The sequence below is a fragment of the Podarcis liolepis genome (genome assembly GCF_965112155.1).
Source record: "Podarcis liolepis genome assembly, chromosome: 5".
In the NCBI taxonomy this organism is placed as follows: domain Eukaryota; kingdom Metazoa; phylum Chordata; class Lepidosauria; order Squamata; family Lacertidae; genus Podarcis; species Podarcis liolepis.
Window position 1 is genome coordinate 67760443 of NC_139556.1, and position 18025 is coordinate 67778467.

The following is an 18025-nucleotide window of genomic DNA, read 5'->3' on the forward strand; positions in this document are numbered from 1 at the left end:
AGCTGATCCAACACCTTTCTTTTCTGCTATGCATATCAGTCCCAACTTCAATCAACATAACCTTGTCAGTCCATAACTTCACAGCTTGGAGATAAACAGAAGCTGAGTATGGTATTGTGAAATTTATTTTTAACTATATTTCACTAAGAATAAATAACAGGTTCAGACTTACCTAAAAAGTTTGAGAGTTCAGGAACAATCTCATATTGGGAATGAAGGCAATTTAATGTGTTTAAAACAGAAAAACTATGATGTTAAAAAATACTATTTTTTAAAAAAATGTTAGATGTTCATAGGGAAGTACCCTACAAGTACTTACAAAACAGAAGGGCATGGAATCCAAACAAATCCTGAATATTTTACTTAATTTCAAAACATGCAACATATTTAAGAACAACAGCTACTAGAAAAGCCTCTGTGGAAGTTAACAGACACATCTAGAAAATGCACCTGCATTTGACCAATCTTGCATTTAATTATGATGGTCTTGAATAAAATATGGGTGTTGTGCAATGCTCCAAATGGAAAGGAAAAGGTTGTTTGATTTTAGTAACTGAACTGACCTATCCAATAGGAAGCTTTAACAGGAAATTAGCTGTACTGTGCCAAGAGTTCAGAAGTGGATTGCCATAGATATGTTGTTTCTGAGAAGAAATACAATTACCTCTCATTACCATTTACTAACCGAAGTTATTTGTACAATCTCGGCATGTACCACCAGTCATTGATCACGACCAATATCTAATTTTAGAACTCCTAGCCTGTATTAGCAAAGGTGCATGTATTCTTAACTTTAAAATCTTACTTAAGCAAAGTCCTTTCTGAATTATGGTTGGCAAAAGTGGGGGGGAAACCCTTTAATCTAGTAATATAACTTTATGGCATCACCAACATAGCTTTAGAATAAGCAAAGCAATACTTAAAATCAAAGTTAAATATAGAATATTTGCAGATATTCTCCACATACCCACATGAAGCACAACCTGGCCCTACAGAGTCCTGGTACTTCTCTGAAAAAGTAGAGGGGCAGAGATGTCTGATTTTTTAAAAAATCTGACATCTAAAGATTGCATTCCATGGTACAGTAAGCCAGCAACTTGTGCACATCCAGCTTTATGTGTTTGGCCAAAACAACAACAACACTTTTTTTAAAATGGAAGGGATGTCCTGGGGAAAAGACTTTGGCAATCCCACCCGCATTTGAACCCAGTGTGTTTTGCCTTTATGTGATTTGGCTTCAGGCGCAATCCTTGGAACGTAACCCCCGGGTTAAGTTGCAGGTTTACTATATGTATTATTTAATGTGCTACTACCACAACTAGTATAAATTCTTGCTGATTTAACAATTTCAGGCACATGGAGCATATCACTACAGGTATGATAAACTACTAGTGAAAGTCAATCTTGTATGTGGAACGACTCAGAACAAAAAGCAAACTAATTGGCAGCCCGAAGGCAATCGCTCCATTATGCTGAGCTGCACACTGATAAAATCAGTCTAATAAGAATTTGGTCAGGAGGATTATGAAAGTGGTTTTTTAAAGTATGATAGGAAATCCACAGTGAAAACACAATTATCACAGAGTATACAAACCAGATGTGCCTGGTTCTCCACCACCACCACAGAAAATCTGGTGAAGTTCATATATTGCACAATCTTCCCTTTCACACAGGCATAATTAGGAAATTATAATGGAAAGATACACAAGCCTATTTAATTAACTCAAGATATAATCCTTTCAGACACAGGCCTAACAGTATTTTAGTTTATTTCCTGTACAAGGTTTGCTTTCCTGCTTTGCAACTTAAATACATTCTTCAATGTCTATCAGGAGACCTGAGAGAACCAGGTTTGCCAACTCTCTTACCGCCATAATATAGTCTTTCAATACCACTTGTATATTCATAGTCTAACAATAATAAGATCATTTCCTTGAAGTAGTACCATCTTCAAATAAAAGCTCAAGCAAACCTTTCATATTGATTCAGTTAAGTTACAGCAGGGGTGGGGAACCTGTGGTCCTCCAGATGATGTTCTACTCTATCTCCCATGGCCAATAGTCATGCATGATGTGATTTGTAGTCCAACAGCATATGGAGGACCACAGGTTCCCTATCCCTGTGTTATAGGCTTGTTTCTGCAGAGTAATGAGTTAAAATTCTAACAAAGCACCAACAAGGAAGAACAAAATATGCCAATGGCCTTTCAAGACATTTACTGCTCATCAGCAGCGATGCTTTGTAGAGGGTTTGTTATTTGCAAAGTGTACCTAAGTTCAAAATACAGTGATGCAGTGGCCTTCACCACAGATGGTTTAAACAATTGCTGGGTGATAAAAAATGCATAGTACAATACATTAGAAAAATTATAATGGCTAGTCTGCACCACTGACATCTACACTTCAAAGTAGCAACTAATTTATGATGGCTTGAGAAAAATTGGGATAAGGATTTAAAAAAAGGACATGAATTTGAAATCCAATCACTAGAATGAACCAGGTCAGAAACAATCTACATTATCTTTTCTCTTTCAAAACCAGATTCCCGAAAGCATAAATTAACGTAATATCAACCAAAATATTAATGGCTTGTGTGTGTGTCTTCTGTTTTATCTTCCTGGGTGAGATTCTTAAGATTATTCTGAAAATCAAGAGTGAAATTCTCTCTAGTAGCCTCAGCAAAGGGGTTGTTGAAAAAGAGGTTTATGTCTAATGGGGCTGCAGTTTCTGAATCCCATGAGTCATCAGTGCTACTAGAGTCTTCTGTAGTGGTAGGTGGATAGCTCAGCTGTTCCAACTGGTCAATAATGTCAGTGAACTGAAAAGCTGAACTTGACTCAGAGCGAACTGAATATGCTGGAAAATTCACCATTGAACTAGCTTCAGAGTGATTAGCAGAGCTATAAGTGTGCAAAAATGGCATACCATTTAATGTCAAATTGTTGAGAGAACTACTTTCAGAACGGTTGTTAATTAGTGAACTAGTTTCAGAAGGACTCAGAAGACTTTGCATTCTGCTTGCCTGAGCTTTAACTTCAAACAATTCCGAGGTATCTGATGGCTGTTCATTCCCATTAAAATCACTCTCTCCTTCAAATTCAAACTCATGGTCCATGTTCATATCTACTGCTTCTATGGAGCACCTATCAGGACTTGACTGAGAAGACATCATATTTCTTTGCAGAATTTCTTTAGTTAAAGCAGGTGACTCTGAGAGACAATTAGTTAGATCTGACTCCTGCAAATCTAAACCATCATACAAATAGGAAAATGCTTCAGAACCTCCAGCAAAAAAGGACATTTCTGCTGGATCATCATCAATGAACTCTTCTGAAACCTGAAGCTGGGAGCTAACCAGTTTTACAAGTGAGGCACCCCTACCTTGAGGCAGATGCTGTTTAGCAGCAATGGCCATACCTGTGGTAAAGTCATCCACATAATTGTCATTTTTACAAGTAATCCTACCTTCTACTGCTACACCTAAACCACAGCTACTCTCAACATCAGTACAAGTGGGGGTGCAGTTTTCTGCAACATTACAAAGCCCAACACCTTGGAATGACTGGAGTACTGGTGATCCAGGCTGCTGTATCACTTTCTTCCCAGTTTCTTCTGATGTCCCACTATTTGCTTCTGCGGCCAAGCTCCTTGTATGGGATATTCTGGGCTCCAAAAATAAAGGCTTGCTCTCTGTGAAAGTGGGCAAGCTGGCAATGTTTGTGGCTAACGCATTATCCGAATGAAAGGAGGCATATGTACATGCATTAGGCCCAGAGGTTCTTAATCCATCTGTAAATGAGGCACTCTGAGGAGAAAAACAAGAGAGGAAGCTATTAGACAATCTGTTTTAGGATACATCTAACCATGTCCACTTGAATTGACAGATAAACATGTTTATAAGTTCATGAATTTTACCGAGATGACTTGGCTGTGAAGACTGTGGGACTCATCCTTGCCCGGTTTCAGTGTGAGAGACACTACCACATGACAAAGGTGGGTGAATCGGTGCCCTCTGCTCTATCTATGGCATTTTAAATCTGGCTCAAGTGTTCAGTCATCCATGATTTGTATTAATTTTAGAAAAAAGCATATTGTGCCAACTTTTTAAAGGTAACCATTTCATTGAGTCTTGAGCTTCAAAAGCCTATTTCTTCTGATATGGTGGAAGGATACATGCAGTATGTGACTATTAGACATAGGCAGATTGTATTGATCACTCACTGGTTTCTCTAGATTTTTCATGTCTGTTTTGCATTCATTCCTTTATTCTTTTATGTAGAAGTGGCCCTGTTTGGTCTTTATAAAATGGCAGAGGGAATTATTGTGAGGTGATGTATCTTTATTATATTAAATTGAGGATGAATGAACTCTTCATAGTATGACTAATGATGTTTTCCAGATATAATGTTCGGAGTAGATGAATGGAGAAAACTGGCCCTGGGTTTCTTATAGATAACTCTTCCTCCTAAGGTCTACATGAGAGCACTATGTTGGCTTAGAATTCTGGATTTGGGACCAGAGAAAGTTGATTCATTATATGACTGTGTTAACTGTAACAGTAATTATGCATGAAATCTTGACACTCTGAAATGGCATCTATAGAAAAGTTTTTGTTATTGCAACAGTAAGGAGATTTATTTTCTATACACTGGTAAATCATATCGATAATGAACTACAGCTCCTGGCTGATAAAGATATATGAATTATTTAGGACCAAATATTGATCTGGATCCAAAGAACTACACTGTTCCATGTGCCCAAAATAAGATTCATGCTTTTAGAACGGCGCCCCCACCCACCCATATATACTCCATGTAGCAAATTTCCTTTGCAAGTAGGTTTTATATGCAGTTTGCGATATGGCACAGAGCTCTGCCATTCAAAAGAAAAAAGCTAAACATTCCCTGGGCAAACACTCAGGAAAAATTGTTTTCCTGTACAAGCTGAAAAACTCTGAAGTTGATTCAACAGTACACACATATTTACCGTATTTTTTGCCCCATAAGACGCACTTTTCCCCCTCCAAAAATGAAGGGGAAATGTGCCTGCGTCTTATGGGGCGAATGCAGGCTTTCGCTGAAGCCTGGAGAGCGAGGGGGGTCGGTGCGTACCGACCCCTCTCGCTCTCCAGGCTTCAGGCAGCTCTGCGCAACCCTCGGAAGACCGGCTCCGAGGGTTGCGCAGAGCTGCCTGCAATCCCGGGACCAGCACAGCTCTGCCCGGCCACCGGGAGCCGGGGCGAAGCTCCGCCCCGCTCCCGGTGGCCGTGCAGAGCTGCCTGCGCTCCTGGGACCAGCGCAGCTCTGCCCGGCCACCGGGAGCGGGGGGAGAAGCTCCGCCCCGCTCCCGGTGGCCCTGCAGAGCTGCCTGCGCTCCTGGGACCAGCGCAGCTCTGCCCGGCCACCGGGAGCCGGGGGAGAAGCTCCGCCCCGCTCCCGGTGGCCGTGCAGAGCTGCCTGCACTCGTGGGACCAGCGCAGCTCTGCCGGGCCACCGGGAGCCGGGAGAGAAGCTCCGCCCCGCTCCCGGTGGCCCTGCAGAGCTGCCTGCGCTCCTGGGACCAGCGCAGCTCTGCCCGGCCACCGGGAGCCGGGGGAGAAGCTCCGCCCCGCTCCCGGTGGCCCTGCAGAGCTGCCTGCGCTCCTGGGACCAGCGCAGCTCTGCGCCCCCATCCCGAGCGGGGCGCTAAGTCCCGCCCCGCTCGGGATGGCGGCAGAGAGCTGCCTGCGTCGCGGGACCGCAGGCAGGTCTCTGCCGCCATCCCGAGCGGGGCGCTAAGTCCCGCCCCGCTCGGGATGGCGGCAGAGAGCTGCCTGCCGTCGCGGGACCGCAGGCAGGTCTCTGCCGCCATCCCGAGCGGGGCGCTAAGTCCCGCCCCGCTCGGGATGGCGGCAGAGAGCTGCCTGCCGTCGCGGGACCGCAGGCAGGTCTCTGCCGCCATCCCGAGCGGGGCGGGACTTAGCGCCCCGCTCGGGATGGCGGCGTAGACCTGCCTGCGGTCCCGCGACGGCAGGCAGGTCTCTGCCGCCATCCCGAGCGGGGCGCTAAGTCCCGCCCCGCTCGGGATGGCGGCAGAGAGCTGCCTGCCGTCGCGGGACCGCAGGCAGGTCTCTGCCGCCATCCCGAGCGGGGCGCTAAGTCCCGCCCCGCTCGGGATGGCGGCAGAGAGCTGCCTGCCGTCGCGGGACCGCAGGCAGGTCTACGCCACCATCCCGAGCCGCTCGGGATGGCGGCAGAGAGCTGCCTGCCGTCGCGGGACCGCAGGCAGGTCTCAGCCGCCATCCCGAGCGGGGCGCTAAGACCCGCCCCGCTCAGGATGGCGGCACAGAGCTGCTTGCCCTCCCGGGACTGGTGCACTTCTCCCCATCGCCAGCCCCACAAGCTCGGGGGACAGCGGGGAGGCAGAGCGTGCCTTCCCACTGTTCCCCGACCTGGTTCTTCCAGCCCCGCACCTGGGGGGGAAATAAATTTTTTTTTCTTTATTTCCCCCCCCAAAAACTAGGTGCGTCTTATGGGCCGGAGCGTCTTATGGGGCGCAAAATACGGTAACATTACTACCAGAATTGGACAAGGCTGAACAAAGCAATGATTGAAAATATATATAATTTTAAATGCAGACGTCATTCATGCTTTAGAATGAAAAGGCTGAGTTTCATAATCTTTCTGATAATTCAAAACAGGTTAATATCAAGACTAACCTGTTTGGGTGTATCAGCATGCAAGGTGTGAGCAGACATTCTAGTTTTACTATGCCTCCTGTAAAGAAAGAATATGCTGTGATACCCTGATCACTTCATTAGCTATATACAGAAGCAAACAGGGGGCCTTCAGTAAGAAGCTATTCCTGAAGCATAACCTACTTCATAAGGCTGCTAGGTGTGATAAAGATTAATAGTAATAAATCAACGAGCCTCAGAATTTTGTCATTCATGGATAATTGTATCTGTTAGACACAGTGACTGCAAATTATAACTTTAACTAGAGAAAGAGGAAAGCTGCAAAAATGTATTTCCATATTCTGCAAATTTCAGCACAAATATCTAAAATACAAATCCAGGATAGGACACATTTTTAACATTCAAAAAAATGCTTAAAATGTTTGTTCATGTGGTCCAGATGCTCAAGATCTGGTACACCTCTCCAAACTCTCAATAGCCAATTTTGGGGTGTGCAGGGGGCTGCAGCATGGAAGAAGAATGACCAGAAATCACCTCCCTCCCTGTTCTGCGGACAGATGCTTTTTGTCAGCAGAAGGGAAGCTCTGGATACCATCCGGTAAGTATAACAATGAACAAATGCAAGATGGTTTACAACATTGGAACAAAAAAAGACTACATGTCTCCAGTTGGCACTATGTGAAGGAAAGTTAAATTTAAGCCAACATATATTCATGCCATTCAATCAAATCACTTTTCTGAATTTGAAACATGTTAAATGGTTTGTCAATTACAGCTCCTTCCTACTCAACATAATTCCCAATGTCAAGTATCTAAGCATTTTAATTAATTAAATTTGGAATATAAAAATGTCAAATTCTGAAGCTAACAAAACTCCAGAAAATAATAATACTTTAACAGTTTACAATCTCTAGGAAAAAAGGACTTTCGTTATTGTAGACTAGACTAAGGAAGATACAAAATAAGAACATTAAAGACTCTTTGCTTATATAAAAGAGCTTGTTACCTTTCATATGGGATTTTTTTCAACCCACTTTCTTTAACATAATCCACCAATTGTTTCTGTGTACGCCCACTGTGAAGAAATAAATGTGAATGTTACAAAAAAATCTCCAGGAAAAGTACATAAAATTCTGGGCTTCTTGTACACAAGAAATAAAGATCCTAAACCTTTAATTTAAAAGGAATTACTTCCAAAGTTTTTCTTGGTTCCATTTTCTTGGATCAAAATGAACTGGGTTATATCATACCTGTATCTGAAAGATGACCCTCTGCTGAAAAAGACTGCTTTTGACTTTGGTTTTGGCTGATCAAACAGCCTGAAGAAAGTGTGATATTCAACACATATTTTCCAGAAGTTCTTGCACTCATCTCTACTTCCCAAAAGAAACTCCAGAGTGTCTTGATATGGACCCTAGAAATGAAACACAATGGGACTTTATCATGCTACCTCTACTCATTTAAGGTTACAATGAGAAAATATTTAATAAAACTTTATTCAACAAAAATAGATGATAGAAGTGAAGAGAAAAACAAAAAATAACAACAAATAATATATATTCAAGACAAGGAGCTTTTGATAATAAAGTCAAAAGAAAAAGAAAAAAATCAGGAGTAAATATAATGGATTCGATTATAAAATTATAAATGGGGTAGAAAAACACCACTTACATTGTACAATGAAGGAAAAGAGAATAAAGAAAAAGGTCTTGCCTGTCTATAGAAGCCACCCAATAAAATCTTATTTCAAAGGGATTTGCAACCCATGTGACTGGGATGTCAATAATAATAGTAATTCCTATACCCGCAGGTCTCAGGGAAGTTCACAGGATAATGTCACAATATAAAAACACAGAATACATAATCAAAATAAAAACAAGAACAACCCAATAACCTCCCTCCATAAATAACCTCCAGAGGTGAAATCAGAAGGATCAACATCACTCTCAATGGCTTAAATATCCCATCATTTTTTTTTGAGATGGCAATGAACGTTAACTTTCTTGAACCAGTTATCTAGGGTACATCATGAAGCATCTTTCCAGCCCTGTGTAATAACTACTCAAGTGGCTACAAATTATACAATTAACTGTTTACATATAAGATCCTGATCACCTTTCTCAAAAATAGGCAAAATACATAGTCTAGGGTCCAGGGGCATATTTTTTTAATATCATGGTTCAATGTAGGTCTCGAGAACATGCTCTAGACCAGTGGTTCCCAACTTTTACAAGTGTGAGGACCCCTTTTAACCCCCCCCCCACAGATGCCCACATGGGCTCCTTTGAAAGACAAGTCAGAATTCAGACTTTAATGAAATACGGGTTTTACTAACATGCTTTTATCATAGTGCTATTACCTATGAAGCTTGTATTCAGGCATTAACAGCATTGAATACTGCATAATTAAGTCATGCTTGAAACTGTAGAAATGACATTATAATGGAAGTACTTACATGAACTTCTGGATGAAGCTTGATAAGGAATCGTTTTCTTTTGAAGCTTATTTTTCGGACTTTGGACCAGTTGAAAGTATTGATTTTTGTATTACCCTGTGTTCAATTCAATATAAAATAATTGAGGTATATTATACACAGGATTTAAACAGAACATAAGTTATAGACTTATACTGTCAAACCTTTTTTCTATCTAAATCATATCGTCTGGATCAGATAACTGATAATTTAAAACAAGACTGTTAAAAGAACCTCTAGTTCTGAAAGCAGCCCTCCCTGACCTTGCTACTCTGGCCTTTGACATTTGAGATATGTCTTTTCAGGATCCACACTATTCCTGTGATTGCAACCTGTTTTAACTGTTTTTAATTCTGAAAATTAAATTGTTGTAACCCACCCTAGGACCTGCTGGTGAAAGGTGGGTAACAGATTTATTACAACTACTACTACATTTGGACTACAACTCCCATCAGCCCAAGCCAGCATAATGAAGGCAATATTACAAACACTCCCATTAGTCTCAAAGAAGAAGCTGCTGCAATGGTGCCCTACTAATCCCAAAGAGTGCTGCCACAAAGGCATTTGCAAACATCACATTGTCTGTTGGGACTGCAAAGACTGTCATAGCAAGGATGTAGCCATTCGTTCAGAATCAATTGCTACATGCTCTAAAGCAGGCATATGGGTCTATCCTCTGGGTTTAAAGTCTTCTGTCTGCATAACTACAAAAAGTTTCTCATGTTAAATATTGCTTTCCTACCTGGAATACCAGTACGCCCATGTTTGATACAGCCAAATTAATTTTTGTTCCCTCACGGTCAGATGCCAGATGAAATCTCATGCCATACATCTCCAACTTCCGAGCTATTTCAAGCACCTGGAAATCTGATTCAGCTGGAGTTTGGCCCCTGTGTTACCAAAATTGAAAGTATTATTAATTACTTATAACACTATCCAAAGCTATGAAACAGGAAAAAAGACTAATATAGTTCAACAAGTTTAGTGAGATCATATCCATATTAGTAAGCAGTCACTAAGCTTCAGAGTTATTCAGGTTTACTGTGCCAGACCAAAAGAGAAAAACCAACTAGCATAAAAATATGTTACAAATGGAAGAACACATGGCAATCTAGTTGAAGTCATAATCAAACTCAGAGACATTTAATTATTCTTTAAAACAAATGTATCCTTAATATGCCCTGTATTTCATAATTTTAAATGCAAAATGCTACGTATTCCATAATTTTGTAAAAGATATGCCAACATCTAATCTCTCTTTGTTTGAAAACATGAGAGCAAGTCAGTAAGCAGGCAAGCCCAATTGGACCAAACAGCTTTGCAACGTTCAAGACAGATGCACTACAATAGCATCTGTCTTTTTGTATATAGACAACTGGCTCCTGGTGGTTCTCACACCCGCCCATTATCTGCAGTTGATAGGTGTCAATCCTTAACAGTTGAGCTTAAGTCTGCCTTCTGAATGAGAATGATTGTATTATCCTAGTACAAGGGCAGATCCCCATTATGAATTTAAAGAATATCTAACACACATTCAAAGCGCATGATTTCATCCAAAGAATCCTGGGAACTGTAGTTTCCCCCTCACATAGCTACAATTCCCAGCACCTTTAGCAAACTTTGATTCCCAGGATTCTTTGGGGGACATGATATACTTTAAATGTGCACTGATTGTGTTTTAAATGTATGGTGTGGATGTGCCACAGTTGTGTGCAAGTGGTGTTAGGATCCTCTGCAACATGCTAGGTCAATTCACTAACACCTTGGGTAGTAGCAGTCCTGAAAATGCAAAGTCCCCCCAAGCTGTGGTTCCTCTGCCTGTTTGGGGATCAACAGTCACGGCTGTTACAGATTGCTTGTTGCCTTCTACTCCTCGTATCTCCTCCATCACACAAAAGTGGAGAAGGGGGCATGTAAGCCACAGGCTCATGCACACAGATTATAGAGATATTTATTACAGATTAAAATGCTCAACATTTCTATGCTATTCTAGTGACCAGAAGAATTCCCTGAATAAATGTTTGCCTAAAAAAACTGATCAACGTTCTTAAATAACCTTTTCCATGTACAGAAGATACTTTATTTATGAAGTGAGAAAAACCGGTAATTATGCCAAGTGATTTACCCTATGCAAGCAAATGTTTACAAGGGTAAAGCACAGTGAGTAATTATCTTCAGATGTTTTCAGTCGACTAAGCCTCACAGACTGGCCTGAAAACAATCTGGTCTAATTTTGTTATCTGCTAAGCAGATCAATCCGCTTAGCCATCCTACAACCAGTGAACAGCCAATTTACAGAGTTTTCTCAACAATAAATATATTCCTGCAGTTGTTTCTAGGATTTTTTGTTTTTTTAAAAAAAGTTCTGACCTTGTATGGACAATAAATATTTCAACGTTATTGCAATATTTACCAATAAATTAGGGTCAAACTGACATAAATGTGGTAAGATACTGCACAGTACTTTGAAAAGGCCATTAGGCATTGTTAATTGGCCAATTCTGCTGCTTTTAACTTGAATAACTTTACATTAATTTGTAAACTGCATAAGTGAACAAAGTATAATTACTACATTGGCATTCATAAGGCCCAAGCAAGATTGAAAAACATAGTTCCAATCATATACCTGCCAATGGCAGGTGAAATAGTGATGGAGCAGAGAACACTTTTAGAGAATTGGTAGAAGGGTGGGGTAGTTAACCCCTCACATGTACACTAATTATATGTTGCAAATGCTGTCTCACTGGGTTACTTTCCCCTTAGTTAGGACTCATTTATGGTTTTGAAACCTAGCCTTGTGGGGGATTTAATATCCAGTTTGTAGGAAAGAATCAACACACAGAGAACGCCACACACCTCTGATTGCTCAACCTTTGCATTAGCACTATAAGAGGAACATGAAGTTGGAAGTCTCCTGTTTACACAGAGAATTTTGCTATGCTGTGTCCACAATAAAATATATTTTATGTTAAGCACAGAGAACAAAATACATTAAATTGCACTGATAATTGGATTAGGGTTTGTTTTCAATGACCATTATGATAATATGGCAGCCTCATACCCATTGTTTGGGAATTCTAAGAAACAAAAAAATCAGTGCAGTTTTGAAACATGTGTTTAAAATCAGTGCTATTTTGAAAGGTTTATTCCACCATCTAGATTCAAAATGATATCCTATTAAAGGAGAAAACATTGAGGAAAACATTATGTTTAAACCCCATGAAATCGGTTCTTCTTAAATTTCATTTCTATTCAAGAAAGCTTCAAATACCATTGTAAGAATAAAAGAGCAGATTAAATGATTATGTGGTCAGTTTCAGAGTCACACATCTAATAGACTATACTGTACAATAAGGAAGAGTATTAAATAAATGTAATGATTCTATCCTTCTAAGTCATTCTCTGAGTAGACCCACTGAAAATCAATGGACCAACACCAAACTCCTACTTTGAGGGAAAGCTGCCCAGCTTATAGTCTTAACTTACAACTTCTGCTGCAAACCTACTCAGTGGAGTGAGATATATTTCACCTTTGGGACAAGACTCCACCCTGGAAAGTCTACCTGCCAATCAAGCATATACTGTACTGATTTGCTAGCACTTCCCCTTTCTGTTTCTGTACTCAAAAGCCCCATGGAGTATGTATTGGACAACCTCGCATTTACATTACTTTTTAAAAATAGAACTTAGAAACAAGGTTTTCAAAAGAAAAGTGAGGCGAAGACTTCTGTCTTTTCCTTGATTTTGTCACTGTCTAAGCAATCAAAAGAAAGAATTTAAGATGTTTGTTGCACTGAGCATGAACATGGTCAGAAATGTGGAACCTCTAAAAGCAACATTTTTAAAGATTTGTAGTCCTGACATTTGTCAATGGATTCTTCTCAAATTTGGGCATATTATACCACTCTGCAAGTAAATTATAAGAGTCGAATTTCATGCCACAGACAAATTTTCTTGCTTTTAGGACCAACAGGTCACCTAGCCAAATTCTCCTTCTAGAATTACTACGAAGGTATAGGTGAAATAACTTATGGTTAATGAGAGATATAGACAAGCTTATTTTGTTATCAATAACAGCAACAAATAGTGCTATGTTGAATACCAGAAATTAAACATTCATTTACACTTACATGTGCTTCCTGTGAAATTCAAGTATTTTTCCTTGCAGTCTTTCTTGGTTTGGAAAGTACCGGTTGTTTTTAAGATGCTCTCGGTCCCCAGATTCATCAAAATCTCCTAACTCAGCTGTGATAGAAGAGAAAAATATATTTGAAAGAAAATATTGCTTCACTATTGCAATTGTTCCATAAAGTTAGCAAATGGATCCTTGAAGGTATCTTCTTCTTACAATAACCATTGGTTCTCAATAGTATATATGGGATGCAAATGACGAGATTTGGTACCCCTTTATAAAGTTTTCAAATGATCACCCTGATGACTGGCACCCACCAGATTAACAAAATGGACTTTGGTAAGACCTAATAGACGGATCTGTTTCATGAGGGGAGGGGTGTCGGGAAAAGGGAAAATTCAATGTTCCTGTGCTATCAGAATCAACATATGTGTGAGTAGTTAAGTTCCCAAGCAGGTTCAACATAGGCACATTTAACTTTTTAAAAAAACTAAACTTCTAAAAGCAAGCTGATAAGACAGAAAAGGGGAACATTATTCAGAATGTATGAAGGCTTACTGAAAGCATGATAACAGATATTGAAACAGAATGTATGCCTCCTATGTTTCCCCCCTCTTTGTAAATGGTATTTATATCAGATTCAAAAGAGCCCAAGAAAGTCCAAGTAGATGCTTGCATGGTTAATGAGCAACACAAGTGCAAATCAATTATGTTAATCAAAAATGGCTTCTGGGAGCAACTATAACAGAAGCAGGAAACTAACCAGGGAAGCTGTTGTAACTGCTGGATGACAAAGAAGCAAAATAATTACTGATGGAAGGAAACTGTAGAGAAGTTGAATGGATTCTTTGCATCTGTGTGCTCAATATATAAGTGACATTAGATACTAACACTGCAGAAGGTGAGAGATGAGGAGTGCTGCTGTATTGTCGTTGCAGGTAAGGCGTTCCTCAGCTAGATCTCTCTTGATTTGCAATGCAAATAGATACCTAAAGGGAGGGAAATCAATAGTATCATATTTTGTCCATTTTACTAGCTGTTTAGCAGCAGGAAATGAAAAATGGCCCAGGCAGGAGTACTACAGGCCAGTTAGTAGCTGCATATATGCACAATGCTAACATTGAAGGCAATGTCTGAGTGATAACTAAGAGTAGTAATATAGCATTGTCTCCTCCCCCCTCATACCGCCAGCCTGCTTAGTGACAGGTATTTACTACTACCACATCAGATCACCAGCTGTTGCTAGCCGAGATATATGCTGTCACCAAGCAACTTACAACTGCACTACCTCTAAGACTGGCAGGCTTTGTATCAAATGTGGCTAAGACTTGTTCAAATGTGAGGTTCAGCTATAGCTCTTGCTACTGTCACAACCCTCTCTACCTACTAGCTTCCCTGTGACTGACTCATGTCCTGAAGAACCCCGCCCCCCAAAAGCTTTCTCGTTAAGCAACATATTTAAGTTTTTCAAAGTCTATTTTAATAATTTTGTGATGCTATTATTTCTTCAGGTACAATCCTCCACAGAGCATGATAGAACATGCATCCTCACCCATTTCCTATGACTTAGGAGAAACTATGAAATAGATACTTTTTCAAATATAGCAACATATCCAGTATACCCTGCAGCCATCAACGGCAGTCATTTAGGAAAGGAGGAGTGCAAACAACAGAAAACAGCAGCAAGTAGTTTTAGCAGAAACTCAAAAATCACAGCTGAATAGGAAAACTGACAAGCAAAGAATCACTGATGTAAAGGTATGTAGGTGGGCTGAAGTAGACAATATAGGAAACACAAATGGCAGAAAAACAGGTATGAAAGGGCTGGAGTTGAGTAGATCTGCAAGAGGAAAACTTCAATGAGACTCATTAAGAACAAAGGAGACACCATTCATATGTACTTTCAACTCAAAGCATGCACACAAGAGAACACAACCAAATGGCACAGCAGTTGGGAACAGAATGAGAAATATCAGATAAACAATCCTGAAATTCATAACACCCAAAGGCAACTAACAGAAATATGACTTGCTACCTTGAAGAACCAGTCCCATAATTTGTAAACTACCATAGCAGTGTAATCTTATAAATGTTTATTCAGAAGTAGTCCTGTTGTGTTGAATGGGCTTTCCTCCCATGTAAATATGCACAGGTCAGGATAACAGCCTGAAACCACTGCACCAAGCAGCCAAACAAGTTCTTTATCTCTTGAGACAATTTTTAAACATGGACATTTTGAACACATCCTTGGCAAGTATATCCTCTTTGCACACAGCTGAAGCAGCATCACTGCCACTTGATTAGATCAGGTAAAACTTGCTGTCATTCAAGGCTACACACACATACCAACTCTGACAGTGAATTCACAGGTCTTTTGAGTTTAAAGATAATTCATTAATCCTTCTTTCCTATTTCCATTGTAAATTATTGTGGAATTAATAGTGCCACATTGTTTACCTGGTGTACTCCTCTTGCAGCTGACCAGGGTCAGGAGGAAAGAACTTTACTGCTAGACGAAGCAATGCATTCTTTGGTCCTAAAATAAAACCAATGCATTCTATTAACTTTTACCTTTATAGTTGAAACATTGAATTTGAATACCAATTGTCAGCTCTCAAAAGTGAGGTAATAGGAATTAGGCATTTATTGAATGGATCACAAACATTTCAACTTAAATACAGTAACCGAACCAACCAAGTATACCAACATAATTCTGAAACATGGTTGTAATATGCACCCTAAGCAAGTGATCTGAAATACAGGAGAGGAACCTATACTAGCTAAAGTGTCAGTGGTAGGTAGCTGTTGAAAACTACTAAATGGTGGAAGGAAAGGGGTTAAAGGGATTATGGCAAAACTGGGAGCAAAAATAATACAAGAACATCAAAGAACAGTAAAATGGGCTGAATGAATGTGGGAAGTTAGCATAATCAAAAACTGAAATAGGACCTCATGAAGCTCCTAAAGTGATCCAAATTCTAAGGAAATTGCACCCAGAAAACAAATGTTGATCTGTGGAACAGTGGAACAGGTGCATTCTCTGCTAATTAAAGCATTTTAAAATGTTTTGTTTACTTTTGTTGTATTTTTATTTTTGATACAAGTCATTTTATTATTCAAACAGAAAAGCAGGATAAAACTAATTAACAAAACCTTCTAAAAACAAAGCATTTGAATTGCTGAATGAGCCAGTGGGAATGTAATTTTGTAAAGTTGCTTTAAAAAAACTTCATTTTGTGTTTTCCATATGAATGTTCTCCAATTCCATTGATTAAGTGAACCTGTGTGTCATGCAAAACAGATTATCTTCATTTGCTTCAAATCTCTAGAACGGTCTTCCCCAACATAGTGTCCTTCATATGTCTTGGACTAAAATTCCTATCATCTTCACCATTGACCATGATAGCTGGGAATGATGTGAGCTGTAGCCCAAAACGTCTTGAGGGTACCAGGATGCGGAAAGTCAGGCAATCAAATTCCGGCTTAATAAAGTAGCATAGGCATGAGCTGCATGCACCTTACCACAGTTAAAAGTATGCTCCGAAATCCTGGCTTATTTGGAGACATGAACCATAGTTCTCAGTTCAGACTTAACAGGAAGCTATAGTTAACTCTGGCTTACTGGATGGTTTCACTGCTTGCACAAAGAGGCAGCAAAGGGGCTGCATGTGGGTGCACACAGCTCATAGATATCCTGCCTTAATCTTCCAAATGAAGCCATGTTAAGAATAGCACCAAAAAGTTGCTAGAATTCTAGAAAGAAACACTAATAGAAATAGTATATATACTTACTTCGTATTTGTTTAATTATAGGTTTCATAGGCTCAAGCCAAATCTGAACAAGGAAAAAAGGGCTTAGGTGAATAATTAAGCAAACACTGCAGCAGTAAATAAAACCACACAGCTAAAATAATTCTAGCACCTGTAAACCAATACTTCCCTACACCCCCATTTCAGTTAAACAAATGTTTTAGCTAAAGGAATAAACCTCAAAATGTCTATACATAGACAGTGAAAAATATAGTGGAAAAGGTAGCAGAAGGAAAAGCATTTCCTGAAGCGAATGAAAGAAAAGCACTGAGTTCTAGTTATGGCAGAGCACCTTTTGGAAGGATCACAGGAAAATTCATTTACACTAATGCTTGTGCAACAGAGTCCCTTGCCCAAGAAACTTATGGCAACTCTTTCTGGAGGTTTCAGTGAGGAGACTGAATGAAATCTGCCCAAAATAATAAAGCTAGAGGGCAAAGATTAGAATGAATGACTTGAAATTCCTTTCAACTATATGAATGCATTTATTCATGCAAACTTCAAAAATAACATCAAAGATATATTTTTTATCCACTGAGGAAAAAACAGTTTTTTGCAAAAGGTCTAGATAGAACTCAACAACTAAATATGCAAATTCTACCATCAAATGAAGTACATCAGGCAAGTGTTGTTTGAGTACATTGAATGTCTAGATCAATTCAATCAGGGTTCAGGCCTGATTTCATGATTGAATCAGTCTTTGTCACCCTCAAAAGAGGGACAGCGAAAATGCAACCCTGTTACGATTACTTGATCTCTCAGTGGTTTTTGACCCCACTGACCATATCTTCCTACATCAACTGTTCAGGATCAGTATAGGAGGCAATGTATTACAGCAGCACTGTTCCTACCTGTGTGGGTGAGTTCAGAGTGTAACAGTGGGACAACACTGTTCTATGGCCTCCTGCACTTGTGTTATGTGATTCTGCAAGGCA

At 40.0% G+C, this 18025-nt stretch overlaps 2 protein-coding genes across 6 annotated transcripts in view; one reads left to right on the top strand and one right to left on the bottom strand.

The window, feature by feature from the left end:
• The window catches only part of HDLBP (high density lipoprotein binding protein), a 257678-nt gene that overhangs the window by 134386 nt on the left and 105267 nt on the right, over positions 1-18025 (top strand). The gene's annotated exons all lie outside the window — the stretch shown is intronic.
• FARP2 (FERM, ARH/RhoGEF and pleckstrin domain protein 2) overlaps positions 1-18025 on the bottom strand; it is a 68834-nt gene that overhangs the window by 26651 nt on the left and 24158 nt on the right. For all 5 annotated transcript variants that reach the window (XR_014526942.1, XR_014526943.1, XM_083506370.1 and 2 more), the window contains exons 4-13: positions 17073-17115; positions 15738-15816; positions 14172-14269; positions 13279-13393; positions 9891-10038; positions 9131-9226; positions 7926-8089; positions 7682-7750; positions 6697-6754; positions 3552-3804 (exon numbers count right to left, since the gene is read on the bottom strand). Coding sequence is in view for 3 of the 5 variants with exons in the window: in XM_083506370.1 (XP_083362496.1) it covers positions 3552-3804; positions 6697-6754; positions 7682-7750; positions 7926-8089; positions 9131-9226; positions 9891-10038; positions 13279-13393; positions 14172-14269; positions 15738-15816; positions 17073-17115 (1123 nt within the window). In the remaining 2 variants the exon portion in view is untranslated. The remainder of the gene's footprint in view (positions 1-3551; positions 3805-6696; positions 6755-7681; positions 7751-7925; positions 8090-9130; positions 9227-9890; positions 10039-13278; positions 13394-14171; positions 14270-15737; positions 15817-17072; positions 17116-18025) is intronic.